This window comes from Carassius auratus, chromosome 50 (genome assembly GCF_003368295.1).
Source record: "Carassius auratus strain Wakin chromosome 50, ASM336829v1, whole genome shotgun sequence".
Taxonomy (NCBI): domain Eukaryota; kingdom Metazoa; phylum Chordata; class Actinopteri; order Cypriniformes; family Cyprinidae; genus Carassius; species Carassius auratus.
Genome location: NC_039292.1, coordinates 5,713,164 through 5,738,202, shown reverse-complemented (window position 1 = coordinate 5,738,202; position 25,039 = coordinate 5,713,164). Strand labels below are relative to the sequence as shown.

General features: G+C 34.0%; 2 protein-coding genes and 1 pseudogene across 3 annotated transcripts; 2 read left to right on the top strand and 1 right to left on the bottom strand.

Moving 5' to 3' along the window:
• Positions 1-2,905: 2,905 nt before the first annotated feature.
• Positions 2,906-9,841, top strand: LOC113066763 (5'-nucleotidase domain-containing protein 3-like; annotated as a pseudogene).
• A 780-nt stretch (positions 9,842-10,621) lies between these two features.
• parietopsin lies at positions 10,622-15,127 on the top strand. The gene is made up of 5 exons (XM_026238780.1): positions 10,622-11,943; positions 12,999-13,327; positions 13,408-13,653; positions 13,776-13,895; positions 14,732-15,127. The coding sequence occupies exons 1-4, from the start codon at positions 11,625-11,627 to the stop codon at positions 13,887-13,889; spliced, it is 1,008 nt and encodes a 335-aa protein (XP_026094565.1). The 5' UTR covers positions 10,622-11,624; the 3' UTR covers positions 13,890-13,895; positions 14,732-15,127.
• A 99-nt stretch (positions 15,128-15,226) lies between these two features.
• Positions 15,227-24,715, bottom strand: cax2 (cation/H+ exchanger protein 2). Of its 2 annotated transcripts, XM_026238779.1 has the most exons (20): positions 24,570-24,715; positions 22,482-22,634; positions 22,280-22,380; positions 22,091-22,199; positions 21,544-21,663; positions 21,402-21,463; positions 21,054-21,215; positions 20,736-20,921; positions 20,530-20,629; positions 19,629-19,770; positions 19,367-19,550; positions 19,180-19,279; positions 18,066-18,187; positions 17,932-17,969; positions 17,684-17,796; positions 17,380-17,519; positions 17,204-17,298; positions 16,992-17,070; positions 16,785-16,893; positions 15,235-16,027 (listed from the first exon to the last, which is right to left on the bottom strand). In XM_026238779.1, exons 1-20 carry the CDS (start codon positions 24,619-24,621, stop codon positions 15,954-15,956), a joined length of 2,241 nt encoding a protein of 746 aa, XP_026094564.1. In that variant the 5' UTR covers positions 24,622-24,715; the 3' UTR covers positions 15,235-15,953. The 2 variants fall into 2 exon arrangements, with proteins under 2 accessions (XP_026094563.1, XP_026094564.1); XM_026238778.1 differs by having other exon boundaries at positions 15,227-16,027; positions 21,054-21,463.
• Positions 24,716-25,039: the final 324 nt, after the last annotated feature.

The following is a 25,039-nucleotide window of genomic DNA, read 5'->3' as shown; positions in this document are numbered from 1 at the left end:
GTTGAATCGGGCACAGTATGGCTTTTTCTTCCGTTAAATGTAAAAAGAAAACAAATGAATCATAATTTAAGTTTTACTTGACCGTTATCTAATGTAAAAACTGAAATCGTATTGCAGGCTATTAGTTTTATCTTAATTTTAGTATGGTGATGAAAAATAGCACCCCTCTTAAGATAATAGTATGACCTTCGTCTCCTGTGACATTTAAACTCTTCAAAGCGTGCTTTTATTGGCTGCGCTTCAATAAATAAGAAATTCCTGTTTAGCAAATGTCAAAATAAAGCTCTTCAAGTATAAAGTTGTCACTTGCACCTGGTATTTCTGTAAATGAACACAAAACTTTTTTTGATTTCTCAACAAAGAAGACTATCTCGGCTTTCATTTCAGACATATTGGAAAGTTTTGTGCTTTAATTTTAATTGTGACAATAACTAATACACATTACTTTTCTTAATATTTCTTTTATTTGGCCCTTAAATAGTTCCAAGGCTGCAAGTAAGTAAGTTCTTAGCCTTTACTCCAAATAAATCTCCTTGCTAAATATTTCATAAATACCTGTAATATCAAACGGGATTAATTTACATCATAAATAAGGGGTTAGACTTAAATGGATAGCAAATCAATGACTAACATTTTCCATTGAACACAGCGATTAATGGTCTGTACTTCTGGTGCTTTTCCAAAAGCTGGTGGCCACCTTCACAGATCTCTTTGCTGCAAACCAACACTCAAAATATTCAAATGCATTCACATCAAGCAACATTTTGGGACTAAACCTCACATTAGGACACATTAGCCAAATGTCTGATAAATTTCCATTGTTTCAAACTGTCCCAAAATGTCTACTCTCTGTTGTCAGCGGTGTATAACAAATGAATCTTTGTTCACACAAAAAAACCCTTTTACACTAAGCAGCTTGAACCTGTTATGCCCTCACACGAAATGACTGAATTTCTTCTGCGAAACTTGCTGAACAACCACAAATATAACCGCACCTTTTACAGGGATAATGTTAATGTTAAGCTCTTACTTTAATAGGTCTTTACTCCCAGGTGTAGTCCTCTCCACCATATTGGTGAAACCAATGCTGTAGTGTTCAGGTAGTGTCTGATCGTGCAGGTGGTTGAGCTGTTCATGAGTCAGCCCAAAAAGAAATAAGCACTTCCCTATGAGACATTCAACAAACAATAAGACAAACAGAAATATAGAAATATTCTTGACAAAAAAGAAACCAGCTGATTAGAACATGGTTCCCAGGATGTGGATAATGCCTTGCCTTGTAGGCTGACAACAGTCTGGGATTCATGCTGATCTGTAAAATCAGCAATGAGTTTATATAACCAAACAGATACAAATAAATGTATACAAATTTGCATAGAAATGTCACACAATAAATATATCTAATAATATTCCTCATTCATATTTATTGATTATACATTCATTTTAAAATGCATATGATTTATTCATATATAAATGAAAAAAAGTATACAAAACAGAATCTTATGATCAGCATGTCAAGATTATGTGTGATGACGTCTGGCAGCTTTCTAGCCATGATTTCCTCCACTGACATCCCATTGAACCGATCTAATGTCCTCTTGGCTTTCTTGACAGACTCTTCAGCTTCGTTCTTTGGTACCTGAGAAAACAGAATTACAAAGACACTGCACTTCAAAAGCTCAACCATTATTACAAAAGGAATGTCGCGTTTTTCTCTTCATACACGTATTTAAAACGTAATTTTATGGTGTTCATAAAATTACCAGAGTTCAATTAAGTTTTTATATTTTTGTAGTTTTATTGGCTTAATTTCTTTCCATCAATTGCTTAGTGAAATTAGGCAAACCATTCACTGCTGTGGTCCCTGTGATAAAAGTGATTTACAGAGGTCCAAAGCGAACATGTGAGAAATGTAACAAGAACCTTTACTACCGAATGTTGTGCAACAAAACCTGTCATTTTATTTTGATTATAACATAAATGTAACAATGTTAGTATATGCCTCTCCAGATTTGATCCTGCTTGATGTGGGAATTATAACACTGTTTTTATTAGTAGCACATATGCTTAATTCGCCGCTACGTTTAAGATAGTTAGCTATCTTAAGATATCTAAGTATGTTTGCAGCCAGTGTGTTGTTAATGTTTGCTGGAGCACAGGTTGTGCATCAGTATTACCGTCCTGATTTAGTACGTTTCCAAATCCAAATTCCAAAAATTTTGTGCTTTTTTCAAATTTGTTTAGTTGTTTGTGCAACCTAGATATTTATCTGTATATGTGAATTTCAATTTTCAACCCATTTTATTTCTGTAATTTAACTTTTTTATTTCTTTATTGATAGATCCATTGAATTACATTAATGGTTCTTAATAAGTCAATGTAACCAGTTTGCTTTCAAAATGCACATTTACAGTCTTGTTGACTGTAAACATTAAGTACAGTATTAACAAGGTTTATTATTGTTATTATTATTATTTTTATTCTTACATTATAGACCATTCCAGACGTCCTACCAAAGCCTGGAGAACTGCAAACAGAAAATAAGCTTTAAAGAAAGACAGACAGACTCAATGTCCCCGAAGCAGTAACGCGTTGATTTGTTTTTAACTAAAATGCAAAGCCTAACTGATGATACAAAATGTATTTTATTCAGTCAATAAATCTATTTATACAAACAGGTAATGTATCTTCATTTGTCATCTAAAATACTTTGTAACTCAACAATTTGCTTATTATAGCTTTATTCATAGTTTCTCTAACCAGATATTTTATTACGTAATGGGGGGGGGGGGGGTTAACAAATTAGGAAATTATTAAAAATATAACTGTTCTCTGGGTTTTAATGTCTTTATTTTATAGTTGCTATTTTTGTTACTCTCTACTTTTATTATGAAAATCCCTGTCAACGTGCAAACGGAAGTAAGCATGTGTGTAATATTTGAACGCACTCGTCTGTCAAATAGAAGGCAGCTCTAGTGCGAGGAAGTATGTCGACCTTGTCCTTGCTGCCTCCAAACCTGCTTAGAAATAAGGAGAGTTTTAAGAGACTGATCGCGCACTTTAAGTATTTGCACACTAGAAGCGGAATATGGACGGTCAACGCAAGCACTCCGTGGATCTCGAGCTCCCGGGGACCGAAATCTGCTCTCGTGTCCCGGAGACGGGTTCCTGCGGGGCAGCTGACAGCAGGGAACATGTGCTCCAGCTCCAGTGAGGATAAGACCAGCTGGCTCTGGTCTGTCTACAATGAAACCAAACAGCAAACGCAAGGTTAGGTCAGATTCATGTTATAGAAATCCTCTCAAGACGCTGGACATCAGTCAAAAGGGCAAGAAGGCATATTGCTTGTCTTATATTTACCATGCATGAAAAATTGTTTAAATATATTTTCTCTTGGTATTAACCTACAGTATGCTTTATTATACTATATAGTCTTTAGATTTTAGTTATTAAAATAATATGTTGGTTCCTCTAAGTTGTGATATGACATCAGGCTGTTGTATGAATATAATACATTTATGTATTTGAGAACACATTTTTTTATTCACATCTATTATTGTTTGTAATACATTCGTGTACCTGCATAATTTACAATTTTATAAAGAGAGAGCTGCTTGGGCTCTAAAATTAGGTAATTAGTAATGTTGTTATTATTATTATATTAACATACTATTGTAGTATTTACCAATATATTTCAAATTTTCTTTCTTATTATTTTTAGGTTTTGATTTATTTGAAGTTTTAGCAATGTTATGTGATTTCAAGTTATTTTAGTAATGTTTTCTGATTCTCATTATATCTAAATGTCTATGTAGCTTGAAAACATTTCGATTTCATTTTCAAATTTCAGAATTTTAGAACGTTAGATGCCAAGGAAGCTTTTGAATTAAATCCACATTTTCATCTAATATGAATTTTATATTGATATAGATTGATATAGATAGATAGATATTATTTTATTATATTTTTATTAATTTAATTACTAAAAATATTTGAAGTAGTTTTTGTTTTATTTAAAAATAATACTGCCCATTACATGAAAACCATACAGGAATATATATTCACATACAAAGATTTACTTTTCATAATGAATGTCTCACTACAAGTTAATCAGTTTAGTCATTTTAGTTCCTTTTTGAATGATTATATTTATTATAACTCGGCGAATATAATAAAAATGTGAACTTAATTGGTCAATTATTTAACGCACAAATGTTTTTGCACCACAGATTTAATTCCTGTCATATCAAGCAACTTTGTGAACCCAGACACCATCTTTGCTAATAATCAGATGAGTCTGCAGGACGTTGAGATCTATGGCTTTGACTATGATTACACACTTGCGTTCTACTCCAGCCACCTTCACACACTCATATTCAACATCGCCCGAGACATCCTCATCGATGAGCACAGGGTGAGTGACCCAAGACCTCATTTACTGTATGTATATATAATATTGTGTAAGAATTCTGAAATTACACCCTTCAAACCAGTATATTTTTAGTTTCAACAAATGAATGTTTTCTGAATATCTTGTCTCTTTTTGTCCTCTTAACAGTATCCAGAGGGACTGAAGGCATATGATTATATGCCGAATTTTGTGATCCGTGGTCTGCACTATGATGTACAGAAGGTAAGTGTCCAGTCCTGATCTACTGTAGATGCATTTTTCAATGTTATGGCTAACCTGTCCATCTCTTCTGCTTACTAGGCCTTACTGATGAAGATTGATGCCTTTCATTATATCCAGCTGGGTACAGTGTACAGGTAGAGTGCAACAAACAATCTACAATACTGTTTTTACTATTGTATGCATTATTATTAACATCAGGATAGGTTGTCTTATAATTGTCATTTGAATGTTTCTATAGGGGTCTTAATCCTGTGCCAGAAAAGGAGGTCATTGCGATGTACGAGGGCTCCCATGTACCCCTCGAGATCATGAGTGACTTCTATGGCAAGGTCTGGAAGCTTGACGTCTTTTGCTTGTCAAGAGCTTTGTCTGAGATCCTAAAAATGTGGTCACATTATTAGCAAAATTTTGACAACATTTAGCATGGAAAATAGTATAGAGATGTAAGAAGCACAGCTCACGCAGAAGTCCCTTTCAGATCGAGCAGCTTTCTGTCGGTCAATGGAGATAAGTCACATGACTAACTTGAATGCATTACGAAATCTGCTCGGAGAAATCATCTGCCTTAATGTGAAATTCACAATTGCATGTGTTCCTGTTGAAATGACTGGATTTCGCCATGAACACCCTTTAAAACAACTGTTTCAATCTGTCCATATAGAGCTCTCATGGTCACACCATGAAGCAGTTCATGGATATCTTCTCCCTGCCAGAAATGACGCTGCTATCATGCGTTAATGACTACTTCATGAAGCACAACATCGACTATGAGCCTGTTCATCTTTATAAAGACGTCAAGGTACAGTTGTTCCTCAAAGCATCACCTTTTGTTTCAAAAATCAAGATTTCCTTCACCGATATCAGTTTCTACATGGAAAGGAACAGTCTAATTTTAGAGGAACTGTGTGGATGGGGCATCTGTGCTACGTGCCTGGAGAGAAGCAGGGTTAAAGAAGGTCAAATGTCTTTTATTGGGTCTGAAGATCAGTGTAATTACTAAAAGACACACACCGTCGCTCTTACATTTAGTCATGTCCATCATGATGAATTAGCAGGTCTCAAAGGACATGTGACTGTCCAGATGAAATGACTGAGGAGGTGTCTGGTAGTGAGTCAGGACTTTGTGTGTTGTTTTAATGCAGATCAATGATGTTACACTGGCTTTGATATTCTGCATCTGGTCTGTTTCTCTATTCCCAGGAGGCCATAGGAGATGTCCATGTCAGAGGGATTATGTACCGAGCGGTAGAGGCTGATATCGGTAATATTCAGAGTTTGCAAGCAGACCCCATTAAAGCTTGAGAGATCTGAACAAATCAAAGTTATGCCATGACATAGTCATGGGAATTGTATAATAATGATAATAAATATATGTTGTAAAGTACTGTATGAAAATTAATAATATATTAATATGCAGAAATTAAATATAACAATAATAGTATTCTGTAATACACAATATAAAGCATTATTTAGGAATTCAATAATCAAATAATATTTTAATTTTAATTGCATTTATATTGAATCAATTTGATTATATATTAGTATTATTATCATAAACAATTGATAAATAATAATCTATAATAATAATAACCTATAAAATAATAAATAATAATTATTTACTGTAACATACCATTTAAAAAGTTATAATATATTGGTTTGCAGTAATAATAATTATAATTATACCTATGATAATAATTGCATTTATGCTAAATCTATTATTCATAATGATTAAGATTTTTATATTATAAATATAAAAAGTAGTATTAAATTGTATTAATAATAAATATGTACTGTAAAATGTAGTATAAAATATAATGTTTATGTACACTAATGAAATGATTATTATTTGTTTAAAAATTATTATTATTATTTTTATAGAATTTAATATGATGTTATATGTGCACCTCTCACTCCTCCTCTTTTGTAATTGTCAGTTAAAATCACACCATTCCTTTCTGCAGAGAAGTACATCTGTTACGGTGAACAGACACATGCTGTTTTACGGAAGCTGTCTAAGACTGGGAAGAAGATGTTTTTGATTACAAACAGCCCTTTTGATTTTGTGTAAGTTACTAAATTGAAAGTCAAAATAATCATCAATGCACATAAAAAAATGCACAACTTAACTAAGAATTTATACAAATCCATTCTGATTAACTGCTCGTATGAAATGCTCTTTTCAAAAATAAAATGTCTTTATTTTAGAGATCGAGGCATGAACTACATAGTTGGTTAAGACTGGTGGGACCTGTTTGATGTTGTGATAGTGCAGGCCGACAAGCCAGGCTTTTTCAATGACAGGAGGAAGTAAGTAACAAAAACCCAGAGTAAGCGCTGGTTAAAAATCCCTCCTAAATCAAGGTCATTCTGACATAAATACAGCATCCTTAACAGATTCCTTTATTTAAATCATGTTGAATGACCTTTGAGAAGGTATTTAAGCATGCCAACCTTTCTTGAATCCAGAAAGTATGAGTATGTGTGTTTTCTGGTTTCTAAAGACCATTCAGACGAGTTACTGATAAAGGCGTGCTGCTATGGGACAGAATCCACCACCTTGAGAAAGGGCAGATCTATAAACAGGTAATGTTTGATTCCCCGGTGTTCAGCTGCGAATGGTTTCTGTTCAGGAATCTGATCTGTTCACTTTTTCTATTGCCAGGGAAACCTGTATGAGTTTTTGCGGCTTACGGGCTGGAGGGGCTCAAAGGTTTTGTACTTTGGAGATCACATTTACAGCGATCTTGCCGTAAGGATCATATTCAGTTGTTTTCTGCATGTACACAAACATACTGATTTTTGTAAAAGAATCAATTTTTAATCACATTGAACTATGTGTTATAAATTATTTTTCCTTTTAGTTTTAATCAACCGTTTTTTGCTTTATTTGTCATTTTGGTTTCTTGGGTATGCAGGGTATTGGCAATAGTTCCGTAAACATGTCTCAACGTGCCCTGTACTGATATCAAAGGCAGTAATTTGGCTTTTTTGACTATGCAAAGTGTGATGTAATGAAAATGATGTCATGATGCATGTAGGACTTGACCCTGAAACACGGTTGGAGAACAGGAGCTATCATTCCTGAGCTGCGTAAAGAGATCAAAATCATGAATACTGAGGAGTATGTCCACACCATGACCTGGCTGCAGGCCCTGACCGCACTACTGGAACAAATGCAGGTCAGACCACCAGGGGGCGCTCTAAATCACATAACACCACCACAACCCAAATCAATGTGCTTCAGAGTGAAACTTGAACAAAGACTATAGAATAGCCAAGACATGTCGCTTGTATAGATTTGAAAGGGGAAATATGCAACGCTCAGTATGGCCGCTCAATCACAGTAAGCCCCGCCTTCTGAATGAAAGAGCCAATTTGTGGGAAGGAAACAACATTTATGACACAGTTGTCAGATTTATTCTGTGATTTCAAATATGACATTTAATCATAAGCTTAGTGAACAATTTTGGAGAATTTTTAATTTTTTCCCCATTCGCTTGCATGCTCGAAAGGCGTTTCAAAGATGGCCACGAGTGACATGACTTGTCTTAAAGGGATTTTGACTTGAACTTATTATTTTGGACTAGTTTTGGGCTAGTTATAAAGCTGTATTTGTCTTTATGTTGCAGGTGCACCAGGACCCTGCATCACAAACAGTTATTCAGCAGTGGATCAATGAAAGGGAGGAGATGAGGTAAGTATCCTTAATAGTTTTCTATTAAAGGGACAGTTCACCCAAAAATGAAAATTTGATGTTTATGTATGTTTAGGTACGTTTTAGCCATGATTCCCATCAACTTATTAAAATATAAGACTGATAGACTGCAAGGGTTTGAGCTAAAAATCTCAGTTTGTGTTCTACTGAAGAAACAAAGTCACTTACATCTTGGATGACCTGGGATTAAGCAGATAAACATCACATTTTCATTTCTGGTGGAACTGTCCCTTTAAGATTACTTAGCTATATTTTTTATCTTAATATTTTTTGTCTACACACAGACCAGTTATTTTTATTTAATTGAGATACTATAAGTTTTTATTAGTCCTTTTTCTTTCAGTTTTAGCTTTAGTTATTTTAGTATGTCCAGTTTGGTATATAAAAAAAGAAAAGAAAAAGTTGTAGTTAACCATAACCCTGAAAGACAAACATTTAGGTTCATTATAGAGGAACATGGCATTTAAAATCAATCAAAAATTATTTTCTTCTAACCACTGTATACAGTCGACAACAATCAAAAACAGCCGCTTTCTGTTCGAAATTAATAATAAAATAATTTCCCGTTGTACTGAATACGTATAATCCATAACCCGTTACAACCCTATCCAAAAAGTGTTGCTTTTTTGTATCCAACTCTTCAAATCAAATTGTTGTTAACAGGTTACGGACCAAAGACATCTTCAACACCCAGTTCGGGAGTCTTTTCCGCACATACCACAACCCGACCTACTTCTCGCGCCGTCTTTCCCGCTTCGCCGACATCTACATGGCATCCCTCAGCTGTCTGCTGAACTACGACCTCCAGCACACCTTCTACCCCAGACGCACACCCCTGCAGCACGAGTCTCCCATCTGGCCCGAGCAGACCAGCACCAGAGCCATGAACATCCCCTTCCAGAGCCACAGGACAACCACAGGATCCGAATAGAGAGACTGTACAAGACACATGCTGTAACATGTACGTACCACAGAGCAGCCGCAGTTACGTGTTACATCACTTTAATCAGATTCCACTCTAGTTTAAAGACACATGTGGGTGAGACACTTCATATAACTTAGATCTGTGTAGATCTGTGCTGTGGTACATGCTATCTGTGGATACCTTCTTTTTGATACCGTATAAAACACTCTACATAGACAAGAGAGTAGTTAAGGAGCTCTGTGGTGTTTTAATGTGCCTCGCAGTGAAAGGGAGATTTTATTTTTGTAGTTTGCAGCCTTTTTTTTCTCATTGGCCTTCATAAAACTCTCTATTATGCTTATTGATAGACTAAGGGAGAGAAAGTGAATGTACATAAGGAAGGGTTAAAAATCAAGCTGATTTTGAGCTGAAGCTGGTTGCAGACAGATTTTGTTTGGATCAAAAAGGAAACTCTCAGGAAGGCAGATGGACACTATATTCATTTTGAAATAATCATAAAAACCGTTTCAATGTTTAATGATTTAAAAAGCCTTACATACTGTGTTTAGCAATATTTGATGATATATATATATATATATATATATATATATATATATATATATATTGTGGCTTCAAAAGTTTGAGACTGCTAGTGAAAAAGATATACACGTACGTTCAGATGTTTGGGGTCAGTCAGATTCATTATTTATTTTTATTCTTTATTAAATTTTTTTTAAATTAAATTATTTTAATCCTCAAGGATGCCTCAAATGGATCAAAAGTAACAGTAAAAGCATTTATAATGTCACAAAAGATTTCATATAAATGCTGTTCCTTTGACCTTTTTATTAATCAAAGAATCGTGCAAAACGTCTCACCATTTGCAGAAAAAAATTAGCTTCACATTTGTTTTCAACACTGATAAGAAATGTCTCTTGAGCAGCAAATCAGAATGATTTCTGAAGGATCATGTGACACTGAAGACTGGAGGAATTATGCTGAAAATTCAGCTTTGCATCACTGGAATAAATTACATTTTAACGGTACTTTAAAATATTATAATAAGACTGCTTTACTGTATTTTTGATCAAATAAATGCAGCTTTGGTGAGCATAATATATTTCTAGAAATCTAAAATAAATCTTACTAAACTGATCTTTTAAATTATTATTTATTATTTTCTTTTTATTGCATATGTGACCCTGGACCCCAAAACCAGTCTTAAGTCACTGGGGTATATATGTAGCAATAGCCAAATATATATATATATTTATTTTGTATTGGTCAAAATTATAGATTTTTCTTTTATGCCAAAAATCATTAGAATATTAAGTAAAGTAATATGCATTGCTAAGAATTCATTTGGACCATTAAAAGGCGATTTACTCAATATTTAGATTTTTTTTTTGCACCCTCAGATTCCAGATATTCAAATAGATTTATCTCGGCCAAATATTGTCCGATCCTAACAAAAAAAACATTAATGGAAAGCTTTTTAATTCAGATTTCATGTGATGTATCAATAACAATTTTGACAAATTGACACTTCAGACACATATACATTAAGTCACATATCCAGTAAAACTGAAAATGGGAATTTGACATCAAGGACTGTAATCCTAAAACCTAAAACTTTCTAGGTTTAAATTTGATTTTGAATCTCAGTTTTTTCATTGTGGTTTAATATTTTTGGTCCCTGTTGTATGTTTTGTTGAATATCGACATTGTATGACCATTTAGAAATCATCATTATGCTGAACATATATTGTTGCTGTACAATGAGAGTTTGTGTGACTCTTAAAGTTAAGGAGCGTATTGTACTACCATGTCAGCATTTCTGCCTATAATTGTAAAAATATAGTTTCTTTTTTTACTGTTTCATTATACTGAACTTGGTATTGTATGAACATTTGCATCGTGTTTTGAAGGCGCCAGTATTGGATGGATTTTTCTATGTTGAAATTGAGAACACTAGCTTTTTTTGTCTGCTTAGCTTTTCTTTTCCTTTTTTGACACTGAAGGAAGGACTTTTGTGACACTTTTTTGCCTTTGTAATTTATTTGGCTTTAACTTATTTAAAGTGTATTTTATTTTATTTGGGATATTTATTATAAATTTAATCAAATTGATAATGGTTTTGCATTTGTAATGTTTTTTCAAAGTGTATTATCCATATATAATAATCTTACAACACAATCCCTGCAGGCTGCTTTGATTAATAAGATTATTAATTAGCCGGCAAAGAGTAATTTGACAAATGGCCTTTAACAATTGGATATGGTGACCAGATGCTTCAGATTACTGTTTGCTGGTATAAAGAAAAAAATCAGCTCTGAACAAAACACCCTGCTGTCCAGACTTCATCTTCTACCATGGAGATCATCACTACAACAGATACGGCCATGACGGTGCAACCTACTATATTTCCACGTGTGGGCTACAGCATACTCTCATACCTCATGTTTATAAACACACTATTTTCTGTGTTTAATAACCTGTTGGTGATCGCTGTGATGCTTAAGAACCTGCATTTTCTGAATGCGATGAACGTCATCATTCTCAGTCTGGCCGTGTCAGATCTTATGATCGCCACCTGCGGCTCTGCCATCGTCACCATCACTAATTACCAAGGATCTTTCTTTTTAGGGGATGCGTTCTGTGTTTTTCAAGGTTTTGCTGTGAACTATTTTGGTGAGTACAGAGCTAAAGGGATCATGGTTATTTTATTTGTTTTATGTCATAGGATGTGTCCCCAAATATGTTGATTCCCATTCGAAGGACCCCCATGATAGTATAGTGGCATATATATATATATATATATATATATATATATATATATATATCTGTGTGTGTGTGTGTGTGTGTGTGTGTGTGTGTGTGTGTGTGTGTAAAAAAGAACCATTAAAAATGTCTGAATAATGTTAATATTACATATTTAGATTTTATTTCAAATTAAATAAACATTAAATATGTTAATCTTATAGTAAATAGAACTATAAATATAATTTTTCTAAATATAATTAAAAATATTAAATAGTTACTAAAATGATATATTTTACAATAAATATAACATTAAATAATTAGCTTTTATATTGAGGCTGTTATATTTTCATATGTAAAATGAACCATTTAATAGAATACATTTATCCGAAGAATAAATAGTATTTAAACCATATATATATATATATATATATATATATATATATATATATATATATATATATATATATATATATATATGTTAAATGTTTAATACTAATAATATTACATATATATATATATATATATGTAATATTATTAGTATTAAACATTTAACATATTATATATATATATATATATATATATATATATATATATATAACATAAAAAATGGCTTTTATATGAAGCCTATAATATTTTCATGTGGAAATCAAATTTATATTGGAAATTAAAAATTAATAATAAAAAAATTATAGTATAATTTGTTTTTAAAGTGCAATGTTAAAACGACTAAATGTTTAATACTAAAATACTGCATATGTATAATATTAATATATCATTTAAATACAACATTTAAAAACTAGGCTTTTATATTAAGGCTACTATATATATATATAATAAGGATATTATTTCGATACAGTGACCAGTTTGAATCTGACACATTTTTTGTGTCTTTATAATCTTGAAACTTTTATATAAACTACTGCACAGTGGGTCAAAGCAATAAAATATATCTTTAAGACAAACAATAATCTCTTTCTTCCTAGGCCTGGTGTCTTTGTGCACTCTCACGTTACTGGCATACGAGCGGTACAACGTGGTCTGCAAACCCATGGCAGGCTTCAAGCTGAACGTCCGCAGGAGCTGCCAGGGTCTTCTGCTCGTCTGGCTCTATTGCCTCTTCTGGGCTGTCGCTCCTCTGCTGGGCTGGAGCTCGTACGGGCCGGAGGGCGTCCAGACGTCCTGCTCATTAGGCTGGGAGGAGAGATCCTGGAACAACTACAGTTACCTCATCTTCTACACGCTCATGTGCTTCATACTGCCCACCGCTGTCATTGTGTACTGCTACAGCAACGTCCTCGTGTCCATGAGAAAGGTAGGCGACTCGTTCTTAGTGCAGAGGAATAATAAAGACTTGTTTGTTACATCAGTGCAAATGATGCCCTATGATTTCAGATCAACAAAAGCATTGAACTTCAAGGGGGGAAGAACTGCCTGGAGGACAATGAACACATGGTCCGGATGGTCCTGGCCATGATCATCGCCTTCTTCATCTGCTGGTTGCCTTACACCGCCATCTCTGTGGTTGTAGTTGTGGATCCAGAGATCTACATCCCACCTCTGGTGGCCACCATGCCGATGTACTTCGCCAAGACCAGCCCCGTCTACAATCCCATCATCTACTTCCTTACTAACAAACGGGTCTGTTATAGTGTCTGAATCTTCTTTGACAGAGTGCATTTATTTTTGTTTACATTATGGTACATGGTACTCCCATTGTGCAATGAAACGCTCCAGTCATCCTCTGAACTATGTTTGTCCAGTTTCGAGAGTCTTCTCTGGAAATCCTGTCCTGTGGTCGATACATCCCTCGTCACACTGGTGGACTGATGATGTGCTCGACCCAGAGGAGCCAAAGCAGGATTAATCCAGTCTGATCTGAGGTCTGTCAATGTGAATCCTGCACTACTGATTGTGTTGCTTATATTACTTTGTATTGCTTATATTGCTTATACTGTTTATATATATTAAGCAGCACAACAATTTTTAACTCTGATAAAAATAAAACCAAATTGGCATATTAGAAAGATTTCTAAAGGATCATGCATCACAGGAAGAAGTTATATTAATTTGAAATTGTAATAATTTTTGAACATAAATGCGGCCTTGGTGGACACGAGTGTTGGTTTCCGATCATTGGTTATCGGACAATATTAAAGATTTTTTGAAATTAATTCTTATTTATAGCCAATAGTTTTTCTTTAAAAAAAAACTACTAACACTGTTAATATGTAATCTTTAGAAAATCTCAAAATGAAAATCCATTTACATAATATCCATCACGTTAAAAATCAAAATGAAAACCATCATGCACATATGCCAAAATGATATTGATATTAAACTGAATGCAGAGCAGTAACCTGAGGAAGTGAAAAATGGGCATCTTAATCCCAGATTTAGACATCTTGCAGGGAGAGTAAAACCCTTCCCAAATTAATCTCTAAATAAGATTATGTAATCGCTATGACAAAAAGACCATAATCAAAGATCAGTTCTGACTATTCTGGTATTCCAAAATAAAGCCTTTTTAAAATTAGAAATCAGTTTTTTCAATAAATAAAAGCTCAGTAGCAGAATTAACGAGGGAAATCATTAAAATCACCCCTTGTGCTGTTATTGGCATTGTTGGACTCCAGACTCTTTTATTGTCAAGTCTAATTGTAGGCAAACAACAGCTAAAGTGACTGATGTCTTGAAATCGATGTTCAATGTGTTTCAGGAGGTGGTTTATCAGGAGCTGGAGATTTTAACAGTGTCTTTGGTCTGCATGACATCCCTCACCAACCCTATCATCTACGCAGCGGTCAACCCTCTGTTCCGCACAGAATTTCACAATCTTAAAGCAAAATGGAAAGTGTTTTTTTACAAATTCATAGAGTTTATATTCTTGTGGGGACATCATAGCTGAGATCCCACTATGCCAAACGTCACATCTGATCGGTTTATTGGTGTTGTTTTGTGTTGTCGCATGCTGTTGGCCACAAACTGAACAAATCTTTAGAATTTCTAAGACTGTTAATAGAGTGAAACAGATGCTATGAATGTTTGTAAACAGCCGCAGTTTTGTAACTTTAAAAATACAGCGTTTTCCATTAGATCATATTTTGGAAGACAATGTTCAATCTAATCTAATAAAGATTGAGCATTCTGGCTTCTTGATTTCATTTTCAGGTTATGCAACAAAATATGATTATTAAATGATTAGTCCTCATAAAATGTGAGATACAGGATTTTTAATCATGTAGAATGTGATGCAGCGATGAAAAAGAAAATATTTTATTCTTTTTTTTATTGTATGTTTTGCCCAGAGAGATTTAGAGATTCATCCCAAATTTAATAAATAAACAAATATGCATATATTTATTTATTCAGAAAAATTTAGAAAATACTTAGGTCTGTTAAAATACGTATATCTTCTAAAGACTTTTTAGACAGCTGTTTAGTCACAAAGTCCTAGACATTCAAAAACACAAACATGTCAGTATAAGAAACCGTTCACTTCAAATAACATCATCTATAAGACTTCATTTGCATGATTTCACATACATAAAGCTCAAGTATTGATGAACCTTTACCAACACATCAAGAATCACTTGAAAACTGGACTCTTTTTGCAAAATACCTGATATGTCTCATAATAAAATAACTTATCTATTAATTCTGTACAATCCAAAATACACTGTGCGTCTGTTTTTTTTTTTCTTTTTAGTAAAATAATAAATCCTTCTATTATCACAAGCGGTCTTTTGTACTTAAGTGCCAAATCAGGTCCTCTTTTTGTCGAACAGAGTTGTTATTGTACCAAATGATAAAATGTTTTGAAGAGTAATAGACTATCTATTACTGTCTATAACACAAAGTAAGTCTAAGATTAATCGGAAACAGTAAACAATGTTTTATGACCTAAATCACACATTGAATTCATTGAGCTGAAATGTCTTTTAGCAACCAGAAGGAGACGGAGCAAAATAGTACAGGGCCAGCAGGATGAGATACACCACCACCAGAGCAGTGCCTGTTCACACAAACACACACAGAACACTTCACTCAGATCTGATGAACCAAGAAAAAGCAATGGAGTACAAATGCAGGATTGTGCTACTAGTTATGAAAAAAAAACAGATTACATAATTGCAAAGGGCTTTTGTAATGTAGATTTTTTTTTTTAAACAACTTTATAAATCTTTATAGAAGTCCTGATAAAATAAATAGAACATTTATACAGAAATATGTGTGTGATTGGTCAAATGTTTGGGGTTGGTAAGGCTAAATTTATTTGATCAAAAATACAGTATAAGCAATAAAATGTGAAATTTTATTATAATTTAAAGTAACTGTCTTCTATTTGAATATATTTCCAAATTTAATTTATTTATGTGATTATAAAGCTGAATTTCCAGCATCAAGACTCCAGTCTTCAGTGTCATATGATCCTTCAGAAATCATTTTAATATGCTGATTTTGTGCTCAAAAAATATTTATTACTATTATCAATGTTGACAATTGTGGGAAACCATGAAAGATTTGATTTTAAAATGCTTTGATGAATAGAAAGTTAAAAAGAATGCCATTTATTTGAAATATATATATTTTTTAATCAATGTAATGCATTCTTGCTTAATAAATCTATTAATATTTTTTTACTTTCTTATTATGATTATTATTTAAATAATTGATCCTAAATATCTGAATGGTATAATAGTTTTTGAGCAGGAGTCATAAACTGCCAAAAAAGTTACCAACCCCTGGTTTAGATAATATTCAGCTTTTACCTTGAAAGTAATCAGACTTTCCATCCATAAAAATATAATTCACAACGAGGACACTGAAGATGCTGGCCCACAGGTGCAGGTCGCTGAAGACGAGTACGAAACCAACATCCTGTCACAGAAAGATTGTAAGGAAAACACTGATATCTGGCACTGAGTATCTATTGCATCAATGTCTGGATTAAAACAGCATTATCCAAAACCACTCACATAGAAGATGTTGAATAAAACCAGGATGGGGATCTGAATCATGCACACCTGCACTGCAATGCAGCTTCCAACCTCGAAACTGTAAAAATACATAAAACATGAATTTTAAGCAGAAAACACGGGATGAAATAAACCCAGGGTTGAATTAATGAGACAAAAAATCTATTCCACTGCTATTTCCTGATGCCTGAAGTGTTTCAGAACAGACCAACCTCAAACTGATAGTATTCTGAAGAGCAAACTGCACTCCATTGACAATTTCGGGGATTTCGGGGACCATGGCCAAAACAGTCACACCAATGAAATACTGAGATGAAGAGTAGGGTCAGATTATACATACAGAAATACATAAGTATTGATCTGCACGATGCATTACTGCATTATCAACCTGAGATATAGACGAGTGGCTCAGAATGGGCTGGATGTGTTCGGTGGTCAGGTCGGCACATGCAGACATCAGCACCGTGGCAATGATGAGTATAAGCAAAGCTCTCCATCGGGACCAGTGCACTGACGCTCCGAGATGACCTGCATGCACACACACATCTCCAATTGACATATATCATTCCTAAACGAATCTTATTATAATCCTAACAGACACTTTTGGGCTGTAAGACATGGAAAAGGCATTATTATTGTGATGACCAGGTGTGTGCTCAAAGCTTAGTAACTAGTTCATTTAACAGACTCACCCGTTCCATCACCAACTTGAATGTCGTAGATGTGGGAATGTGTTTTAAGAGTAAAGATGAGACCGATGATATAAGATACGGGCAGTAGAATGGAAATGGTGTACACTAGAGGCCTTCAAAAAATAAAAAACATCACCAAATGAATAATATTTTATTAATACTAAACACATTTAGTAATAAGCATCTAAAGACAGTCAAGAACTGAGTACTGCTTGTACAAAATGAAAGTGTTCATACTATGAACTTACTCGATGTGACTGTGAAACAGGCTGTAGTTGTTTTCACTCTAGTGAATAAGAAAGAAAGGATGACTATAGAACTGTGCACCAAATGGCTTGATGTTTCTCTTTCGTGCTTCATGATTTCATGATTGTAATCTCACCAGGTCGTAGTGGCAGTTTTTGCACATGAAGGATCCGCTGCTGTTGGTCCCTGTGGAGTTGGTACAGTTCTCACACACTAGATTCCCGTAGGCTTTGGAGAAGAGCGTAGGGGCAAACACTCCTACAGACACCACAGGGGACAAGGATGGAGATTAAAAAGTCTCAAAATGTATTTGTTTATGAAAAATGATTCACAAAATAAATACAAAACTCATAGCCTAGTTAATTTTCACTAAATGCGAAATTCCAAATGCATGACTGAATTGATTAATCTTTTGTTTTTACTTGCAAATCATATTTTATAAATAAGAATTAGGTTATGTTTTCAAATGTATAAGCTTTAAACATTAATTTTGATCATATTTTAGCTTCATAGAAAATAAATAATAATGATTGACTGTGATGAAAAGAAAGGAATCCGAAATCTGGTAATCTGATTCATAAAATAATGTATTTTGACAAAACATTTGGGAACATTAATTAGCTTAATTATTAATAAATCTGATGATTTGTGAATTATATATTGTAAATCCATTCATTTTGAAAACTATTTTAGTTCTATAGAAAATAAATAATGATGATTAATCTGGTTAATTTAATTTTAATCTGGTAATCTGTTTCACAAAATAATGTATTTTTATTTTTTTTCAATTCACAATTTTTTTCATGTGTAAACAAAATTGACTATTTAGCTTCCCAATAAAATGTTAATTTTCATGAATAAATAAAATAATATAATTGTGTAAATTATCTAATTTAATGTAAAATAAATTAATAAATGCATGTTTTTATTTTTGCTTCCTTATATGCCAATTTAATATTTAGAGAATTTTGTGAGTTTTTCCAACAAATGTTTGCTAACAAAACCTGCTTGAAAACTACAAATTACACACTTCACATTTAAAACTGATTCCATTCTATTCTTTTCTATATAAAATCAGTTCCCACCCTATATTACTTCCTACACAATAATGAGTTTTATTCAAAAATGATGTCACACCGTGGAAGGTAAATGTGTGTACAGTGTATTTCACATTGTCTTTGATTACTACAGCAGGAGAGAAATGCAATAACAAGCACATTTTCGCCACTTCATAGCACATGACGTCTTACCCCCTATTGATATGAAGAGCAGAGAAGAGCTGACCCCCGCCGAGCGACTATTGAACCTCTGCTCCCTGTGCTTGAGCCCTCCGATTATCATACAGATCCCCTGAGAGTGACACACACACAAATATATCGGTCATGCATTGCACACTCTGCAGATTTCAGAGCCTCAGTTGGGTAACGGATCACATACTGGTATGAAGAGGATGCAGCCCAGCAGGGTTCCAGTAAGAGCCGCCTTCACGATCTCCTGCAGGCACTTATTCCCCTGGTGATGACCTCTGACCAACGCTGTGATGTAAAAGGTCAACTCTGTGATGGAGCCGAACGTAGCATTCACCACGGCCCCGACGGCAAAGTTACTCTGAGCAGAAATACTGAGAATAGAGATGATAATATTGCTGATGTCAAAGGCATTTGTGAAGTTTAGGTGTTGTTCTGGTGTAACTGCTCACCTTGCAATGCCCATGCCGATGTAATATGAGAGTGGAATAATAGAGATGACTGCTGTGGCAAATTTGACTTCAGAGCTGACAAACTCGTTTGATTTGTCCACGTACCCAATCACTATTGATATTATAACTAATAGTAAGAGATCTGTAATAACTCCATGTAAGGAAAATGCCAAAGAAACTAAAACCAGCATGAACTGTTATCACTTAAAACATGTCAAAAATAATTCCTTTTTTTTTTCTTTTCTTTTTTTACATTTGGCACTTAATCATAAGTACAAAAGACCGCTTGTGATAATAGAAGGATTTATTATTCTACTAAAAAGTAAAAAAATAGGTTTATTAAAAAAAGATTAAAATAATCTAACTTGGTCAAAATACTAAAAACAACAATTTACACATTCAAAAGTCTGGGGTTTGAAAGCTTTTAGAAATAACTAAGTTATTGCTTAATAAATAAATACTTTTATTTAGCAAGGACACATATAAATTATCAAAAGTGACTGTAAAGACACTTAAAAAATTCAAAAAAGATGATAATAAGAAATGCTTTTTCAGAAGCATATTTGAATGATTTCTGAAGGATCATGTGACACTGAAGACTGCAGTGATGATGCTGAAAATTCATCATTTTTTCTTTTCTTCAGAATCAAATGAGATTTTGTAATTTGTTATAATTTCACAGTTTTAGTATTGTTGGTGTATTTTTATCAAATATATGCAGCTTTGGTAAGCATAAGAGACTTCTTTCAAAAACATTAGAAAATCTTACAGACCACAAACTTTTGAATGTTGGTGTATAAAGTAGTATAAAACATAAACTGACAACATATTCCTGAATATCAGAACTATCAGAACTTTACAAGTTTAAACGTCTGTGTTTGTAATTTGATGTTGAGGATACTGACAGCAAAAACATTGATCCCATCCACAGTGTATTTATAGTAGTAGAGGTTCACTGCATGGTAGCAGCATAAAATGACTTGGCCTTCATGTTCCTGAGCCTAAAATACCAACATTAAACGGTATGAATTTGCAAATATCATACATGGTCATAATTGATATTAATTCACAGATGGACTTTATAATAACAGTACAGAGCTCTCTCACCTCTGTGGCTTGGCTGATGTGAACGTGTTCGGGGGGTATGAGCAGGATGGTGTGTAGGGTCTTAAAGCTCATCTTGGCCACAGGGATGGTGAAAACCAGCAGCCAGGAGATCAGGCACAATACAGAGTGTGTTATGGCCAGGAGAGGGTAGCCCACCAACAGCCATATATATGTGCTCACATGCCTCTGAAATCAAATGGTTTCATTGTGTGAGCACAAAACACGTTCAGGAAGAAGACAAAAATGCTAGCCATAGTGTACCAGGAGGTAATATTCTCAATTAAGGAGAGTGCAAAAACTAATTCAAGGTAAAATCACCCAGTAGTGGTCATTCGGTGGACTCTCTGTGGGCTCTTCTATGGTTTCCCCCACAGGTGTGGGCAGCAGGAGAGGAGAGGAAGGCTTTCCGTCCTCCTCTGTCTCCAGGGTGGAATTATCCTGGAGTATCTTCACACTGTACGCTGCCACAGAGACACTGGCCTGAAAACAGCAACATTTACAAAGCATCATTTCATCCATGAATAGGCATGTGACGGAAGCAATATTCGTCTGATTTACACAGAGAAGGGAAATGAAAACCAGCTCAAAGAGACATTGCGTGTGTAGAGCAAAGATCAAAAGTAGCCAACCACACAGACTGCATTCGGATAGAAAAAGAAACACAACCTTTTCGATAGATTTTCCAAATGGCCACAGAAAATAGCAGGACAACTTCCAGCAAAGTTTAGCTAAAACAAAAAAAGTGACATTTGTGTGATCCAGAGAGAGACACTCAAATGTATCAATACTAATTTAGATAAAATCTTACCGTAGGGGATGCCAAAAACTGTGAGGAACATCAGGAGTCCAACGAAAACATAAACCAGAGCGATCCACCAGCCAAACAGAAACACGTAGAGAACATTGCCACAAGTGAACAATGAACCCACTGAAACCGAGAATACAAGAGACGCATCTTATTACAGTGAAGGGGAAAAAATTGTGTGGAATTTAATAACGCTTTTATATATATATATATATTGGATTTCCCTTATTTTTGTACAATAAAACATAAACAAAACAATGCAGTACAATAGTATCTATATTTATTCTTAAAAAAAATATTAAATTGATAATAATAAATGCATAATAATAAATGCAATTAATTATTTTTAATAATGAATAAATCATAGTAAAAAAACAAACATTTTATTAACTATAATACTTTCATTTATGTTATTTCACAGTTTAATTGCTTTATTTTCCATAATTTCAAATAACAGTAATAATATAAAATGAGTAGGGATGTACAGTACAGACATTTTCCAGGTTTTATACATGTACTACTGAAGGAAATGAGAAGAGCTTGGTCTGACCTGAGTAGGGTTTAATAACGTTCAGCTCAGAGTAAAGCTCCTTCACAATGTTCGACCTGTTTTCAAAGGGACGCTCTGTCACATGACTCTTCCACTTCCTGAATCCAAACTAACAGAAAACAGAATGACATCGGCATCAAAAATGTGAAAAATAATGAAACTGGACTTATGTGCTCAGTGCACATTTACCTTATAATTATTCGCGAGTTTTTGTGCCTCAACTTCATTTTCAGCACTTATGGTGGTCTTGCACGGGCTCTCATCCCGTATTTCATCAGCAAAGCTGCATGCTGTAAAGAAGTTGGGAGGAAGGACAAAAAATGGGTAGTAGGATCCTGTTATAAAGCAAAAAGCACCCTTGCTCTTTTGCAGCGTGTGTATGGGGTCTCACTTCTCTGTGGGTGTTTCGGTGTGCAGGAGCCGCTTGTTTGCAACAAACAGTAGTGAGTGTTAGCATCGTTGGCTTCTGGGTGAACATGAGCTACACAAACCCTGTCACAGCAGGAGTCAGGCTGCTGACCTCCAACATGGTCCTCTGGAGAATCTGAGAAATGAGACCAAATCATAGCATGGTTTATTATTAAGCATTTGCACCTATTTGCATCTGTTTTATTTAAATAATAATGTTTTCAAATTCTGTAGAACTGGCAGCATAAACCTGTTAATTGTTAAAAACGTAGGCTAAACGTTAATTTAACTTAAAAAAAATTTTTTAATTGAACCCAAATAATGAACATTGTTTAAATATAAATTAAAAGTGTGTCATCCAAACAAGTGGACATTTTATATGTAATTACATACATCTTAAAAATTAGGCTTTATAAATTTAAAACCTCAACTTTTTGGTGTGTGTGTGAAATATTTTTCTTTAAAAAGTGTTTGTGCTTTATTTCTTTTAAATAAATTCCACTTTTTTAAAATATTTTATTTAATGCAATTATATAAAAATAAATGTGTGACAAATATCACATATGAAAAGTACAGTATTTTCAATAACTGCTCACACGCATAATTTAAATGCATTGTGGGTGTCAACATCAAGACGTTTTTATTCAGATCTAGCAGAAATCTGCAGACAGGAAATAGTTGTATAGTAATTGGGGAAGTGTGGACTGATGCGGTTTCAAGGTTTCAGATTTCACAACAGAAACCTGTCTGGCTGCAAACGCATTAAAATAAATCATTTTCAGAGAAACTCTGATTAATTGATGTCTAGGATAAATCACAACACATGTTATAAGACAGTCAAGCATTATTCATGTGACGTGAATTAATGATCATGTTACATCCATCCAGTGTTGAATATAGGGTCGCCAACCGTTCCGTATTTAAGGCATCAATGAAGCGTTCCATATATATATTATATCACAGGTCCCAAAAAATATTGAGCAGCATAACTGTTTCCAGCAATAATAATAAATCAGTATATTAGAATGATTTCAGAAGGATCATGTGACACTGAAGACTGGAGTAATTAAATTAAATTAAAATTTTATTTATGCATTTAGCAGACACTTTTATCCAAAGCGACTTACATTGCATTCAGGCTATCAATTTTCTCCTAACATGTGTTCCCTGAGATTCGAACTCCCAAACTTGCACTTGCTAATGCAATGCTCTATCAATTGAGCTAAAGGAACACTAATAATGAATTAATAATGAGTAATGAAGCTGAAAATTCAGCTTTGCTTCTCAGGTGTGTGTATATATATATATATATATATATATATATATATATATATATATATATATACACAGACACACAAACACCTGTGATATTTTTTTCAGGATTCTTTGATAAAAGTTAAAAAGAATACTTTTCAATAATTTGGGGTCAGTACATTTTTTTTATTCAGCAAGTACACTACTTTTAGTCAGCAAGGCTTAAGATTTTAAATGGATAAAAGTTGATATTGTTAGAAAATATTTCTATTTTGAATAAATTCAGTTCTTTAACTAAAATTTTATTTATGGAACACAGGTTCCAAAAAATATGACAAACAGTTTCAACACTTAATAATAATAATAAATCAGCATATTAGAAAGGATCATGTGACGATGAAAACTAGCGTAATGATGCTGAAAATTCAGCGCTGCGTCACAGAAACAAATTATATTTTTAAGTAAAATAAGATATGAAACCAATATTAGAAATTGCAATAATATTTCACAATATTGCTGATTTTTTCCTACTGTTTTTTAATCAAATAAATGCAACCTTGATGAGCAAAAGAGACTCCATTAAAAAGCACGTGTGTCTCTTATTTTTCTATGAAAACCACGATTGTCCATTATTTTCCTTTTCTGAAGTTGGCAACCAGTTACATATCAAAAGTCAGAAGTGAATGGACTAAGGTGTAACTGTCTGCTGTAATAAAATAACGCATCGCACTGCAGACAATACAGTGCAATGTGCAATACAGTCACTGGATTCTTATTAGTCCTTCAGTTTTCACAAATCTTTAGTATTATCGTTTACCTTGTTTGTCTGTGTCGAGCTTTCTTCTTCGCGTCTCTTCATTCGTTGTCATTTCAGCACCTTCTCTTCTCTGTCATTCCACGCAGTTCCGAATGACAGTTCTTCAGTAACCAGCCTCATGTGATCCAAGCGTAAGGACGCCGAGTGGCCGTGTTGCCAGATCTCGCTAAAATAAATTATGCAAACAGGTCTGACAAAACAAACCCAAAATATGCTAATATCTCCACACCAAAACAGGTCAAATAAGGCACTACCGTTTCTAGAGATTTTCAGAACCCTCTTTTACGATCTGAATCCGTCACACTTTATGCTATTTTACGTCAAATAAACGTAAAAAACGCAGCATTGAGTCGCTTACAATAAGCGGACATGGCAACCACGTGCGAATCGCTAAATCTAAAGGGAAATGTAGTTCTGATACTGTATAAACGTTTGAAGCTGCAAAGTTTGTCTTCACGTGCACAAGTTCA

Coding starts and splice junctions, on each gene's coding strand:
- parietopsin (XM_026238780.1), top strand. CDS start 11,625: ATGGAGATCATCACTACAACAGATACGGCCATGACGGTGCAACCTACT. Junction 13,328..13,407: donor TCCTCGTGTCCATGAGAAAG/GTAGGCGACTCG, acceptor CTATGATTTCAG/ATCAACAAAAGCATTGAACT. Junction 13,654..13,775: donor ACTTCCTTACTAACAAACGG/GTCTGTTATAGT, acceptor ATGTTTGTCCAG/TTTCGAGAGTCTTCTCTGGA.
- cax2 (XM_026238778.1), bottom strand. CDS start 24,621: ATGACAACGAATGAAGAGACGCGAAGAAGAAAGCTCGACACAGACAAA. Junction 16,894..16,991: donor TTTTATTCAACATCTTCTAT/GTGAGTGGTTTT, acceptor TTTCTGTGACAG/GATGTTGGTTTCGTACTCGT. Junction 16,028..16,784: donor AAAGTCTGATTACTTTCAAG/GTAAAAGCTGAA, acceptor TTGTGTGAACAG/GCACTGCTCTGGTGGTGGTG.